We start from the raw sequence: 15,055 nt of genomic DNA, 5'->3' as shown, positions 1-15,055 counted from the left end.
CAGGCTGGTCTCAGAGATCCTCCTGCCTCTGCTGGGATTAAAATTGTGCACTACCATGCCCGGCCTCACATTTACATTTTCTAACATCAAAGCAATACTTTGTTAATGGAAGAGATAGGAAGGTAATATATAACCATAATAAAAAGACTTCAAGAAATCTACTTTTTTCACATACTAATTTGAAAAACGCATGAAATATTTATTGTTCCCTAGAGGGAAAGTTCTATGAACATACTTAGGCTAAATGTTATGTTTAGAATTCTATTACAACCATCATATAGATCTTAATGTTCAAAATAGTTTAAATTAGTACTCAACTTGACATTTACTATATTAAAACATGTATTAATTATCAAAGTTTTACTATACATGATTTCTAAATAATTAAGTTTGAGAGTCATTGAATATATTTTTGTATGATTCTATGACATAGTTTCCGCTATTTTATAGTTTCCTTTCTGGTTACTTGGCTACTTATTGGTACTCTGAAATGTCCACTGTTCTCTAGTAAAAAGTAAATGCATGGTGTGAAAATTTCCCTTACACTCACAAAAATGTACACTCAGACAACTTCACAGGATAAAATGAAGACAATTTAATATAAACTGCTCTTTCATCCTATAACGAGTTTATCAGCCTAATTAACTGATTTGACAGAAGACTGCAGATGATCTCACCCTAAAGCATCTTAGGTGAAGCATATGGCAGCACATTTCAGGTGAAGTTGAAGACTGTGCCACTTCTCCAGTTACCTTTCTCTATCATACAACATTTCTAATGGGTTTTTAAAATCTGGAAACTAATCGGACATCCTCACGATTGGTAAGTGTGCCTTTCTGGCTTTCTCCATGTTTTGAAACAGTAACATGCTGTCTCTTCTAGTGTATTTGTAGCTTTTCCCCTCCTCTATGAAAATGAAAGGCTTTGGCAGATTTGCTCACTGCCCTATGAATAAAGAGAGCACAGGATTTATGTTTTAAGTGACTAATACTTTGTTATGTTAGAACTAATTTCCTATAAATATTTACCATAATTTGCTGCAGGGGCATTTATAAAACCATATAGGTCTCTAAATTTAGTCTAACTACAAAAGTACTCTTTATCAAGATTAAAGAGAATTAAACATCACATTCACAATTCTAGATTTTGCTGACTCTAAAATTTAATTCAACTTTAAAAATCCACTGTTGTCACTGAAAGCTATATGGACCTTTCCCTCATTTATAAAATGACACAATCAAATATATCATAATAAGGATTTATACTTATTATAAAATATACATTTGCTTTTTGTTTTGTTAAAGCAGCACACTTGTCAAAGCAACCTAACACTACAGTGAAAAAAGGAAGATACGTTCACAAAGAACTATACTATTGTTTCACTGTTTGGTAAATTACAAAATGGGAAGATGGCCAGCATTATTCTAGCAAAAATTAAACTAAAAATTCTGACACTGAGTAAGTTAAGTAGAAGTTTACCTAAGTTAAGGATAGCATATGAAGAAAAGGCCAGGCCATATGGTATTAGGAGCTTCAATCACTGCCCTTACCTCAACTCTTGCAGCAGCCCAGGAGCCTTGAGCCACTACTCTCCCATTGGATAAGAAGCTGCATAAGGAAGAAGAAAGGCCATTCAGGGGCTTTCTGGCCCCATAATTCAACAGTTGCCACCACCCCTACGGCCTACAGTAGTATTTTAAGGATTAGAAAGCAGAGGGTGGCCTGAATTATTATGACCTTCACTACAGATGTGTATATATATATATATATATATATATATATCTCGATCTATCTATCTATATATCCCCATAGGATTATTTTGATATCTACCTATTTTTTTAAAGGCAAAATGCACAATATTTATGTCTGTCAGGATTTTTAGTATCATAGGTTATCTTTTCTTCAACACAAGCAGACAAAAAGTATTAACTCTAATAATGAGTCAATCCATTTGTTCTGTGATTTGTGATTATTTTTAAAATTAATATCTATACCATTAATTTCATTCAAAGCACTCTGTAAGTCCAAGATACCACTGGATACTGCTTTACATTAAAAGTCATCCAGGACTTTGTTGTTATTTAATCTCTCAGAGTTTCAGTTCCAATACTGAAAAATGAGGGGTTAAAGGAAGGCAGATAAATTTCCTCCCATGTCTAATATTATATGGTAATATTCTAGAAGTATATTGAAATCATGCTATCCTACAGGATTTACTATATAATAAATTGTATTTTTATCACTCAACTAGAGTGTAATTATCCAAGAGGCAATATTATGCTCCCTAAATAACTCTAATAGTGTTCCATTTCTCAGAATAAACGTGAGTACTCACTTGAGAGTGCTGGTCTTTGAATGTGTGCTGTGACATCTGCTCAGCATCAGACGGCTCATCTGAAGACTCATTCTTTCTTTTTTGTTTCTTACCCAATGAAATAATGAGTTTGCTGTTTCAGAAGAAAGAAATTAACATTCAGAACTCTGGAGTTTCCATTTTCGGTGAATAGAGTAGCCATGACAAACATAATTTTATATTATACATGTCTAACCGAATATGTTAATTAAACTGAAATCCATATAGATATTTTCAAAACAAACTCTTCTAATGCACTGACTACAGCCTATAATACAGGCAAGAAGTCAAGTCCTAACATTGCTTCTTGGACTCTGAATGTACTTTTCATGGGAAAATGTTCAAGTCACACAACTCTTTAACAATAAAAAGAACTTATTACTGTACCAAATCAGAAACAGGGACTTTTCTCTACTTCCTGCCTACAGAGATGCTGCTCACTGCACTTGAACACCCTCCTCTGCAAAAGCCTCTGATTCTTCTACCCTGCAATAATGTCTTCTGTACTGCTGACAATCTGACGACCAGCTATTTGTTAACATTTTAATTGTATGTCAGAGCTTATAGAATCTATACCATATGTACCTAGGAATAAGAAATACTACTTATATAATTCTTATAGTATGTGTCAGTATAACTTTCTGGTTTTACATTTAATATTACATACATATCAAATATATATCTCTAAACTAAAAATCTGTTTTCTTGCGAAATAAGAACTAGGATTCCAGATTTCATTATCTGCCTCAACAACACCATTACTAAAGTGCCATGTTAATCATAAACCATGTTACTAACAAGCAAAATTCTCTTTTAGATATCTCTATTTCCAAATCCAAAAACTCCTCCAATATTTTCATAGATGGTACATCAAATAGATTCAAATCTATAACAATTATTTAACAATTTTGGAAGTTACAAGCATGATAAGATCACAGATTCAGCAATTTGGATCCTCAACATTGAGCAAACTGCCTGATCTCTTGGTCTTACTTCTCTGCCTACAAGACAGAGAAAGTATAACATGATGTTCTGATCCTTCACTGGTCCACAACAACAGTCAGTGCCTAGGAACTAAAATCCCAGAAACCAAGAGATGAAACTATGGACTAAAATCCCAGAAACCAGGAGATAAAACTAATATATCATTCAAGAAGTTGTTTATCTCAGATGCTTTGTCCCAGCAATGTGAAGTTAACATAACATATTATTAGCTCATAACATAATCTTAACAGATAGTAATAGTAAGCAAATACAAACTACAAATTATATCAGTTGCAAAATGACAGTTTAACCTTACAGCATCGTAGTGAGGCAGAGGCACGACAAAAATGCTAAAATGGAGGTTTACATTTTACAGACCAATAAGGTATGCCTTTTACTTTGTTCTCTACTATAAAGAGCAAAAACATAATGACAATAACTAACATCAGGTCCAAATGAAACTAGGACCATGTTTTAGGATTGCTCAATATCTCTTGCTATATGAACCACAAAATGAAAGTCTTTGCCTGGTCATGACTTCTAAATATGTGTGCTGCAGTTAGATCACTTAACAGTGTGACTATTTTGTAAGTGTTTATGTTCATGGAAGATTAGAGAAGGCATTACAGAAAAGGTAGAAGAATCTGAGGTGTCAACTGAATGATGAAAAGGAGTTTAGCAAACAGTGAAAAGGCTATATATGGTACATCCCCAGCAGAAAGATGCATAAGAAAGCAAGGCAAATGTGCAGCAGGAATAATGAATAAAACACACACCACGAGGAAGGGAGGGCTGGAGAACTATGCAGTGAGTATCATAGAAGGCCTTGGAATGACATGCAAAGACGAACATTTTAAAGTTCAAGTCAGCTCTTATGTTCCACAGGATAGGCACCACCTAATGACTAAATCCTCAAATATATCTGAGTGAACTTTTTAAAAAAAGAAACAATATTAAGGGATAAGAATTTTTAAAGAAGGGGGTAGTGTCACTAGAAAGAGGTGAAGTACGGCCGGGCGGTGGTGGCGCACGCCTTTAATCCCAGCACTCGGGAGGCAGAGCCAGGCGGATCTCTGTGAGTTCGAGGCCAGCCTGGGCTACCAAGTGAGTCCCAGGAAAGGCACAAAGCTACACAGAGAAACCCTGTCTCGAAAAACCAAAAAAAAAAAAAAAAAAAAAAAAAAAAAGAGGTGAAGTACAAGCCAGAGAAACTATTGAAAAGGTAAAGGACAATTCATGTAAAGAAGACAATAATCTAGATGAAGAAAGTGTGATCTTCTACTATGGATGTAAAACTGATAAGATATTCTCAGTCAAAGATGTGACATAACAAAAAGTTGTAGATGATTTTTTCCCTCTAATTAGACAGGTTCAACAAGATAATATTAATTCTTACTTGTCTTCTAACTTGCAACCTTGTGAATATGTGGGTAGTGGTAAGTAAGTAAGGAGAAAAAGTAGTTATTTTTTGGAGCCAGGAAAGCAAATAATCTGAAACAAACTGAAGGAACCAGCCATAGTTATAGTCCTTTTGTCCTTCCACTTCCATCGCTTCCTTCCTTCCTCATTCAGGCACTTTTCTTACTCTGTTTTCCCTCCTAAAATACAAATCTGCCCGAAAGCCATATTCACTCTTGTGACATGCTCTGGTTCTCCCTCCTCATCTACGGTTTCAATGTATTTCATTTTCATTTCCCAATCCAAAATAACCTCAATTCTTAGAACTAAGGTTTATCTTCACAGCTTCCACTTACTCGGGGCTGTGGGTTAGCTTCTTTGCTAACTTTAAATGCTCTCTTTTATTTGATGTTCAAGTGCACAGGCAAGGAGTATTACTTTTGCTCAAAATACTGTAAATTAAGAATAGAGAATTTGGGCGGTGGGGGTGGGAAAGGCTACAGCAATAGCTCAGTGGTTAGAAGCCCTGGAATCAATTTCCAGCACCCACCATGGCAGCTCACAACTGTCTATAAATCCAGTCCCAGGAAAACTGATAAATCCTTTTCTGCACATAGTATACCCACATGCACCCATATACATAAAATAAAAAATAAAGGAAAAAACAGAGATGGGCTGGCAACATGGTCAGTGAGGAAGGCTTCTTGCTACCAATCCTGACAGCTTGAGTTCAACCCACAAGACCACGTGGTGGAAGGAAGAAACAATTCTCAAGTTGTCCTATGAAATTCACATGTACACCATGCCATTCTTGTATTCCTCACCCAAATAAGTAAAATTTTAAAAACTTAAATAATTGATCAAAATTAAATATGACCCACTCTAAAGCCTGAAGTACTACAATCTGAAGCCGGAAAGTACCTTTAAATTGTAAGAGCCAGCTGGGTGGTGGTGGTGAACTCCTTTAATCCCAGCACTTAGAAGGCAGAGGCAGGTGGATGGTCAGTGGTAAGAGCACTTGTTTTTACAGAGGATCTGGGTTCGATTTCTAGCATCCACATGACAGTTCACAATCCACCCACAACTCCAGTTCCAGGATGTACATGGTAAACAGATATACATGGCAAGCAAAACACTCACACACATAAAATGAAATAAATCTAAAAAAAAAAAAAAAAACTTAAAAAGGGGGGTGGGGGGGCGGTGATGGAACACACCTTTAATCCCAGCACTTGGGAAGCAGAGCCAGGCGGATCTCTAAGTTCAAGGCCAGCCTGGTCTACAGAGCAACAGCTCCAGAACAGGCACCAAAACTACACAGAGAAACCCTGTCTCGACCAAAACAAAACAAAACAAAAACAACAACAACAACAAAAACCCTCTCCTACCTCTCCCTCCCCTTTAAATATTGGTTTTCAGGGAGATTTGGTCTCTATCAACTCTTCTCTGCCAGTCCTGGAAGCTTTCGTCTTTCTCAAACTGTTGTTAAACCTAAATTTATCTAGTCACAAACCATGTAACATAGAGGAGCTGAAGCATTCCTGTTGCATCCTGACATAAAGGATCTTTGCAGTGATATGTGCTTTGCAGTGATATTGCAGTACTGGTGTAAACAAGCTATTGTACTGCAGTGCACTGTGATCATACACAAAATATAATTCTGTGACAGCAGTAAAAAAATGTATTGATTAATGCATTTATGATGCCTTTTATCATTAAGTATACTTCTACTTACTTGAAAAGTAATGTGGGGTAGCAAGATGGTATAGCTGAAGTTTTCTCCAGTCCTGCCTGGCCCATGGTCAGGACAAATCTCTCTCACCTGCCAGTCCCGCAAACGCTCAGACCCAACCAAGTAAACACACAGAAATTTATATTGCTTACAAACTGTATGACCGTGGCAGGCTTCTCGTTATCTAGTTCTTCTATCTTAAATTAACCCATTTCTATAAATCTATACCTTGCCACATGGCTCGTGGCTTACCAGTATCTTACATGTTGGTACTCATGATGGTGGCTGGCAGCGTCTCCTGACTCAGCTTCATGTTCACAGAATTCTCTTCTCTGCTTATCCTGCCTATACTTTCTGGCTACTGGCCAATCAGCATTTTATTTATGCAGAGCGATATCCACAGCAAGATAGCTCAGTGGATGAAGGAAGGCCACTTGCTGACAGGTCTAACCACCTGGGTTTAGTCCCTGGGAGCCACACAGTGGAAGGACATAACTGAATCTCTCAAATTGTTCTCTGACCACCACACATGCTGTGGCACACATGCACTCACACACATACATACGTACACACAATAAATGACCAAACATATTTAAAGAACATATTTGCTACAAAATAATACACATATTAGCAGCAGCCTCTTCCCTACACCACCCCCACCCCCAGAGCTGAGGACTGAACCCAGGGCCTTACCACTGAGCTAAATCCCCAACCCCTAGCAGCAGCCTCTTACATCTCCTATTTCCTGACTCTCTAGAAACCATAGTGAGCCATATATGGTGATGCATACCTTTAATCTCAGCACTTGGGAGGCAAAGGGCAAAAAGATTTCTGTGAGTGTGAGTCCAGCCTGGTCTATATGGTCAGTTTCAGACCAGTCAGACCCTGTCTCAAACAAGCAAACAAACAAACAAACACACATACACCTTGGACAAAGACACACAGTCATTTAATCGGTTTTTTTTAAATATAAATGACTATGAACTGGTTGTACTATTCATTTCCAAAAAAAATTAAAAGAAAATTCTCAAAGTACTAGGCGGCTGAAAAATAATTTTTACAGATAAATATTATCTAAACAATAATTACTATGCACTACTAACTCCATCTTAATACAAACTGTTTTTGGTATGGAAATAAACAAATAAACAAAAGTATACCTAACAAAGGTTTAAAAAAGCATTTTCTTGCCAGGCAGTAGTGGCACACACCTTTAATGCCAGCACTCGGGAGGCAGAGGCAGTTGGATCTCTGTGAGTTTGAGGCCAGCCTGGTCTATAGAGAGAGTTCCAGGACAGTCAGGGCTACACAGAGAAACTCTGTCTCAAAACAACAACAACAAAAGCCTTTGTTCTATATGTATTTTTTAAATTTACATAAGGGGATTGAAGAGATGGTTCAGAGGTTAGGATCACTAGCTGCTCTTCCAGAGGTCCTAAGTTCAATTCCCAACACCCACATGGCAGCTCACAATCTGATGTCATCGTCTGGCCTGCAGGCATACATGCGAACAAAGCATCTGTATACATAAAAAATAAATCTTAAAAAAAAATGACTTAAGGAGTTGGAGAGATGGCTCAGCAGTTAACAGCACCGCTGCTCTTGCAGAGGACTGGGGTTTGGTTCCCACCACCCAGGTCAGGTGGTTCACACCTGTAATCACCATGTCACAGCATCTGACACTCTCAACTGACCTCTGTAGGCATCCATGTGTATGTATGGACATACATACACATAAACAGAAGCAAAAATAAATCCTCAGGACAATATGTGGTGGTAGTATACACCACAGCCAGATCTCTGAGTCTGACAGAGTTCTAGATCAGACAAGGCTACACATGAGACTCTGTCTCAAAATAAATAACTGAAAAAAAAAGTCTTTAAAAAATTGTACTTTAAAAGAAACGAAGAATTTTAAATTTAATTTCACAGGGTTGGAAAGTTAACTCACTGATCACTGGCTGCTCTTCCAGAGGTCCTGAGTTCAATTCCCAGCTCAGAAATCATATATAACTAGTCCCATGGGATCAGACACCCTCTTCTGGTATACACATGTACATCATACAAAATACCCATATACATAAACAAATAATAAAAAATAAATTTAATAAAATTTATTTTACATATAGTCTATATTTTTCTTCTAACATAGGCCTAGAATATAATTTTATTTTAAATCTTAATAATAATTTTTAATTACACAGGGAAAAATCCTTTTCAAATTCTCATTGACATTCTTTAGGCAAGTTCTGACTACGTAGGCCAAGCCAGCCTTGACTTTAGTATGGCTCCTGCCTCAGCCTCCTGGGTGCTGGGTGCTGGGATTTGAGAGCTATACCACTACATTCCACTTGGAAGACTAACTCTTGAGAGCAGTAGAGCTCCATGGAAGACTGTTGTCTAACATGTGCAAGGCCCTAGGTTCGGTCTCAGGCATCACAAAGCAAAATAAAACCCTAATGTGGCCACGTGGTAGTGGCCCACGCCTTTAATCTCTGAGTTGAAGGCTAGTCTGGTTTACAGATTGAGTTCAGCCAAGGCTACACAGACAAACACTGGAGGGGTGGGGGAGACAGAGACAAAACCCTAATGTGGCAGCAGATGTTTCAGATCTAGTAGTTTACTAAGTTTAAGTCTAAAATATTACATATCGTTTCTGTTTACAAATGACACAGTTTCATGATAAAAAAAAAAAACCAAAAACCCATGTTATTCCAATATTCGACATAATTTTTGACTGTCTTAATTCTTGGGTGGGGGTAGAAGCACATAAATATTTGAAGATTTAAAACCATGGTTACTTACATGGAACACTAATTGGAAAGTGTGAAATTGTATTATTATTTTCTGTTGTGAAAGGGCATCTACACAACACTACTAGGGGAATAATTACTAACTTGGTATTAGATTAGGACGGGCTAGGCTTTAATAGGAAAGCAGTCTATTTAAAATGCAGATGCCTCATGAGAAGTAGCAGAGACTGTAAAAATGAAAGTCTAGAAAGGACTGACCAGTAGGTGTCACAAGTGTAAACATCATCTGTAATCCCAGTGTGTGGAAGGTAGAAGCAGGATGATTGAGAATTTGAAGCAAGTTTGGCTACATAGCAAGACCTTGTCTAGAGTGGCTGTTAAAAAGGAGGCAAAAAGAAAAACAATATTGGAAATGAAGCCAGTGGATTAGTTAACAAGATTACAAATGGTTATTTCCTAGTTTCGATCCTTGTGCTACAGTTACATAAAATGTCAACATTTGAGGAAGTTGAGAGAAAAGCCTAAAAGAACTCTAACCAAAATTGAGCTCTTGATTGACTTGTTAAGTATAGTGTCTATACCTGACGTACCTACATTTGATTTTGAGTGTAATTTATGCACTCCTCTACATCCAGCCCGTTGATTATTAGTAGATTCTGTTAACAGGCTAAACTCGACACTGTGTCAAGCTGTAATTGCCCCCTGTTGATTCTCTCATTGCAGTAATTGGACAATAAATCTTACTCAATTAGTCCATATGCTGTGATTAATACGCCCATCATACTTGGTGCAAATGATTCACAATTGTGATCCTTACATGTAGGAGGATGAGGCAGAAGGGCTATGAGTTCAAAGCCAGCCTGAATTATACAGCAAGACCCTATCTCAATCAACCCAAACCAAACCAAGAACTACCCACATAATTGTATGCATAGAAAACAGGCAAAAAATACTTTACATTATTTTATTTTTGCCAGGTAAGTAAAGAGAAATGAGGTCACTTTTAAAGGCATCAAAAAAAATGTATTTTTCAAGTCAAGCATGGTGGACACACCTTTAATCCTAGCACTATAGGCAGAAACAGTCAGGTCTCTAAATTCAAGGTCAGCCTGGTCTACAGAGCAAGTTCCACTGATAGGCAGGGCTACAGAGGTAAACTGTCTTGAAAAATCACAAACAAAATAACAAACAAAAAAAAAACAGTAATCCTTAAATATGTGAAAGGATATTATATGGTCAGATTTTGGTAACTTTAATTTTTCAGTATTTCCTGTCCAGAATTTAATGTTGCTTTTTTTTTCGAGAGTGTGTCATATAAATATTAAGAATCTACACAATCATTCAACATATTTGTGTACAGTTTGTTTTTATTTTTTGAGACAAAGTCTCTCCATGTAGAACTGGCCATCCTGAAACTAACTATATAAAAGAGGCTGGTCTCGAACTCAGAGATCTGCCTACTTCTCCTAAGTGCCGGGATTAAACCGTGCACCATCATAACTGACAGCACAGCTGAATTTTAATTTTTTAAAAAAATACATGTAAAAATGAAACAAAATAAATAAACAAATAAAGAACCACATGTAATACTTCTGCAACCAGGATTCTTTTAGTACTTTGCCATAGCTTTAATTGGCAACACTTTTCTTTCTGACACACAAAATGACGGTGCCTCATGATCCAATAGCATTTTATATTCAATGAAGGACATCTCTTTCTGCGAATGACAAAACCTGAGTAGTCTCGTAAAGGCATCATTCTGAAGAATGGAGAAGTAAACTATAACTGAGATTCCTAAGTATCATGTATACCTACTCATTCTGTAGATTATTGTTTCACATTATCTGAGTTTCATAATTTAGGTTCAAACAAGAAAATTAGAAGAGCATTTTGACTGCTTGGCTTTACACCGACTATTAAAGTATACTAGGAATATATAATAAGTTTATACCATATACTTTTATAGCTATTTTAGTTACCATATGCCAAACAACTATATATTTGAAACTGACATCATTTCAAAATTCCAATTATTTCAAAAAAAAAAAAACTTAAGTTACAGTTCACATGTCACTTTACTATCATGTCGTCAGACAGGGTCTCTCTATGTAGCCCAAGTTGATCTCAAATTCTCTCTCTCTCTCTCTCTCTCTCTCTCTCTCTCATTCAAGGCTGGCCTTGAACTCACAAAGATCTGCCTGTCTCTGCCTCTCATGTGCTGGGATTAAAGGTGTGTACCACCACTGTTGGGCTGGTCTCAAACTCTTAAATGTCCAAAAGAGGCTGAGCATAGAACTTAGTGGTGGAACCCCTGCCTAGCACAAAAAAGACCCTGTGTTTGACCCCCTAAAACCAAAACCAAAGCATTGAGATTTAATGTCTTATTGCTTCCTGTCATAATGTCTCAAATTTAATTTCTATTTGAGCTTGATAAATATCTCAAAATTTAAGGGTTTTTTTTTTTTGCTATAACTAAACAGAAAACTACTTCAAATATTTAATAAATCATTTTCCTATAGAGAACAGACTTACTATGAACAATACAAAACCAAAGAGTTAATCATCAAGGGCTGTAACTGATGAAATTTATACATCTATGAGACCATGTCAAGATCAAAAGTACTCTGTTTATGTCAGTCGGATACTCGGTAAGAAAGGAAGTCCTGATTAAGAAAGACCTTAGAAAGTAGCAACAAGCCGGGCGGTGGTGGCGCACGCCTTTAGTCCCAGCACTCAGGAGGCAGAGCCAGGCGGATCTCTGTGAGTTCAAGGCCAGCCTGGGCTACCAAGTGAGTTCCAGGAAAGGCGCAAAGCTACACAGAGAAACCCTGTCTCGAAAAACCAAAAAAAAAAAAAAAAAAGAAAAAGAAAAAGAAAGTAGCAACAGCTGGACCCACAGTACAGCTCAGTGAGAGTGTGAGACCCTAGGGTCAACCAACAGTCCCACAAAAGAAAAGCACAAACAACAAAACAAAATAGTAACTAAGTTTTGTTGCTGTTGTTTCTTCATATTTTTCTGATTGGTTTTTAAGCTGATCACTTAGGAACAAAGCCTTAAGAAAGAAAGATAGCCTAGACAGTGAATGAGAATAACTTTAGGAAGATGTGTAGCTCTTGGCCTTGACTTCTTTCCTAAATAGCTATACGCTATTTGTGGACTCAGAAAATAATATTTTACATCCATTGATCACTACATATAGTCTACATATTGTTCTAAATGTTAACCCATTTCCTCCTCAAAATGATACCAGGAGACGAATAATATGATTATCCCTCTTCTAAAGATGGCAGGAAAGTATCTGTACAGGCGTACACTGCTTGTATAAGAGAGATGTCAACAGTTGAGAAAGCTACTCATGCAGAAGACCTGGATTTGGTTCCCAGTACTCTCATCAGATGGCTCCCAGCTGCCTACAACTTCAGTTCTAGAGGATCTGATTTTTTTCAAAAAGAAATATTCACATATCATAAAATGCTAGTTAAGACAATACAAACTGATCTCTAATGGAATAACTTCTCACATAACAATTAAAAACTAGGGCTGTGAGGAGGCATGGTACTGCAACCCTTTAATACCAAACATCTGAGAGGCAGAGGCTGGCTAGTTTCTATGAGTTTCAGGCCAAAGGAACTACATAGTGAGACCCTGTCTCAAAAAAACCCAAAAAAAACCAAAAACTCACCCCCTTCAAACAACAACAAACAAACAAAATAAGCAAAGGCCAACAACAAAACGAGGTTTGGGAATGCAGACTAGTGGGAGAGTGCTTGCCTAACATGTAGAGGATCTGGGGTTGAAGCCCTCCAATCCTGCAACAAATAACTAAGAACTCAGCAATCAAAACAATAAAGCACACTGCCTTGTTAGAATACACAATAATGAAATATAAATATATTTTATCCGCATTGGTGAGATGATTCAGTGGATAAAGTACTTGCTACCAAGCATGAATGACCTGAGTTTGATCCTTAGGAGCCATGTGTTCTCCTCCAACTTCTTTGTACACATGAGTACATGTGTGCACACACACATACATACACACACACATACACACACAAATGTAATTTAAGATGTTTTATAGTTTTTCCTGATGTACAACAATATTTTTTTAATTTCTTGATGATAAATATAATCAAGATTATTTATTTGCTGCAATAACTTCATAATAAGCAGGTAAAACACAATTTTACTTACTTGCCTATAACTTATCAACTCCTCTATCAAAAGGGTCTATGGATAAAGATGTAGTTTAGTGGTAGAGTGTCTGCCTACCATAGGCAGTGCCTTGGGTTCATGTTCAGCCTGACAATAAACTGTCATAAAGCCTGTACATTCTCAAGTTTTTCTCTGTGGTGACTACTTAGTATCTTGACATGCATTTAACCAAGACAGAAAGAAAACCAAAATTTAAAAAAAAAAAAAAAAAAAAGAGCTTTCAGTACAATTTTTTCTGCTTACTAGTGATTGGTAGACTTGAGGATTGGGGGGAGAAAGAAGAGGGAAAAAAAAGCATTAAAGCAATTGGTGATGAAGTATTATATTGTATTTTAAATAATCTACTTACTTTTAACAAAAATATAACTCTTAAAAAAATAAGCCAAATACTGGGCGGTGGTGGCGCACACTTTTAATCCCAGCACTCGAGAGGCAGAGACAGGTGGATCTCTGTGAGTTCAAGGCCAGCCTGTTCTACAGGGTGAGAGCTCCAGGACCGACAGGGCTAGACAGAGGAAACCCTGACTCAAAAAAAAAAAAAAAAAAAAAGCCAAAACCAGGGACTAATCCTAGAATTAAGGAGGCAAGGCAGAAAGATTACACTAGTTTGAGGCCAGCCTGATCTACATAACAGGTTCCAGGCCAGTCTCAAAAAATAAAATAAAAGTGAAAAAGAAACTACAAATCCACTCTTCTTCCAAACAGCCCTTGGCAATGTTACTATTTCCAACAACATTAACTCATATTTTTAAAAATCCATGTTTCTCTTTGATTTAATTATTTCTATCTTTACTTTCTGTACCTCAAATTTTTTTCTTAAATCAGACTCAAGTCTGAAATTACTTGTCTCTAGGTGCTTGGGTCTCTCCTTCATCCTCAGAGTTAGAGCAAGTAACAGTTGTTATAGCTTTTAAAGCTTATCTACCAATTTCAATGTCACTGTTTTCAAAGTATTATCTTTCTAAATACTACATTTCTTCACCCATATCTCTGAACATGTTAACATTAGAAAAATCTTAACAGCCAGATGATGGTGGTAGATGCCTTTAATCCCAGCACTCAAAGGCAGAGGCAGGCAGATGGAGCTCTGTGAGTTCAAGGCCTACGTGGTCTACAGAGTGAGATCCAGGACACACAGGACTGTTACAAAGAGAAACCCTGTCTTGAAACACCCTCTCCTCTCCAAAAAAAACCAAAACAACTACAACAAAAAAATCTTAAAAATATTAACTTTTAGTATAGTGAAAGATGAAATGTAGGCTTCCTAAGTTAAAAATAGACATAATGTTGGAAAAATAGATACTTTCATTAAGAACAAATGAACAAAAACTTTTTAAAAACTGAATGAGTAGGGACTGGAGAGATGGATCAATGGTTAAGAGTACTTATTTCTATTATAGAGGACCTAGGTTCAGTTTCCAGAATCTATACATGTATACACTCAGGCATACACAGAAAATAAAGAAATGAACCTAAAAAAAGAAATCTCAGCACAATTTATGCTGGCTATGAAGACTGCTAACATAGAGACAATATTTTAAAAAATGTGAAGAAATTTAACTTTGAATTTCATGTTGGTTGTCAGCAAATAATGTACAATCAATAATAATATTACTTAT

At 36.8% G+C, this 15,055-nt stretch overlaps 1 protein-coding gene across 6 annotated transcripts in view; it reads right to left on the bottom strand.

The window, feature by feature from the left end:
- Chd9 (chromodomain helicase DNA binding protein 9) overlaps window positions 1–15,055 on the bottom strand; it is a 151,701-nt gene that overhangs the window by 86,895 nt on the left and 49,751 nt on the right. For 5 of the 6 annotated variants that reach the window (XM_059264532.1, XM_059264535.1, XM_059264536.1 and 2 more), the window contains exon 4: window positions 2,336–2,447. In XM_059264532.1, the coding sequence (XP_059120515.1) occupies window positions 2,336–2,447 (112 nt within the window). Of the gene's footprint in view, window positions 1–1,550; window positions 1,609–2,335; window positions 2,448–15,055 lie in introns of all 6 variants that reach the window. The other variant, XM_059264537.1, reaches the window with a different exon arrangement.

This window comes from Peromyscus eremicus, chromosome 5 (genome assembly GCF_949786415.1).
Source record: "Peromyscus eremicus chromosome 5, PerEre_H2_v1, whole genome shotgun sequence".
Classification (NCBI taxonomy): Eukaryota; Metazoa; Chordata; class Mammalia; order Rodentia; family Cricetidae; genus Peromyscus; species Peromyscus eremicus.
The sequence above is the reverse complement of the archived record's forward strand: the minus strand, read 5'-3'. Positions and strand labels throughout refer to the sequence as shown.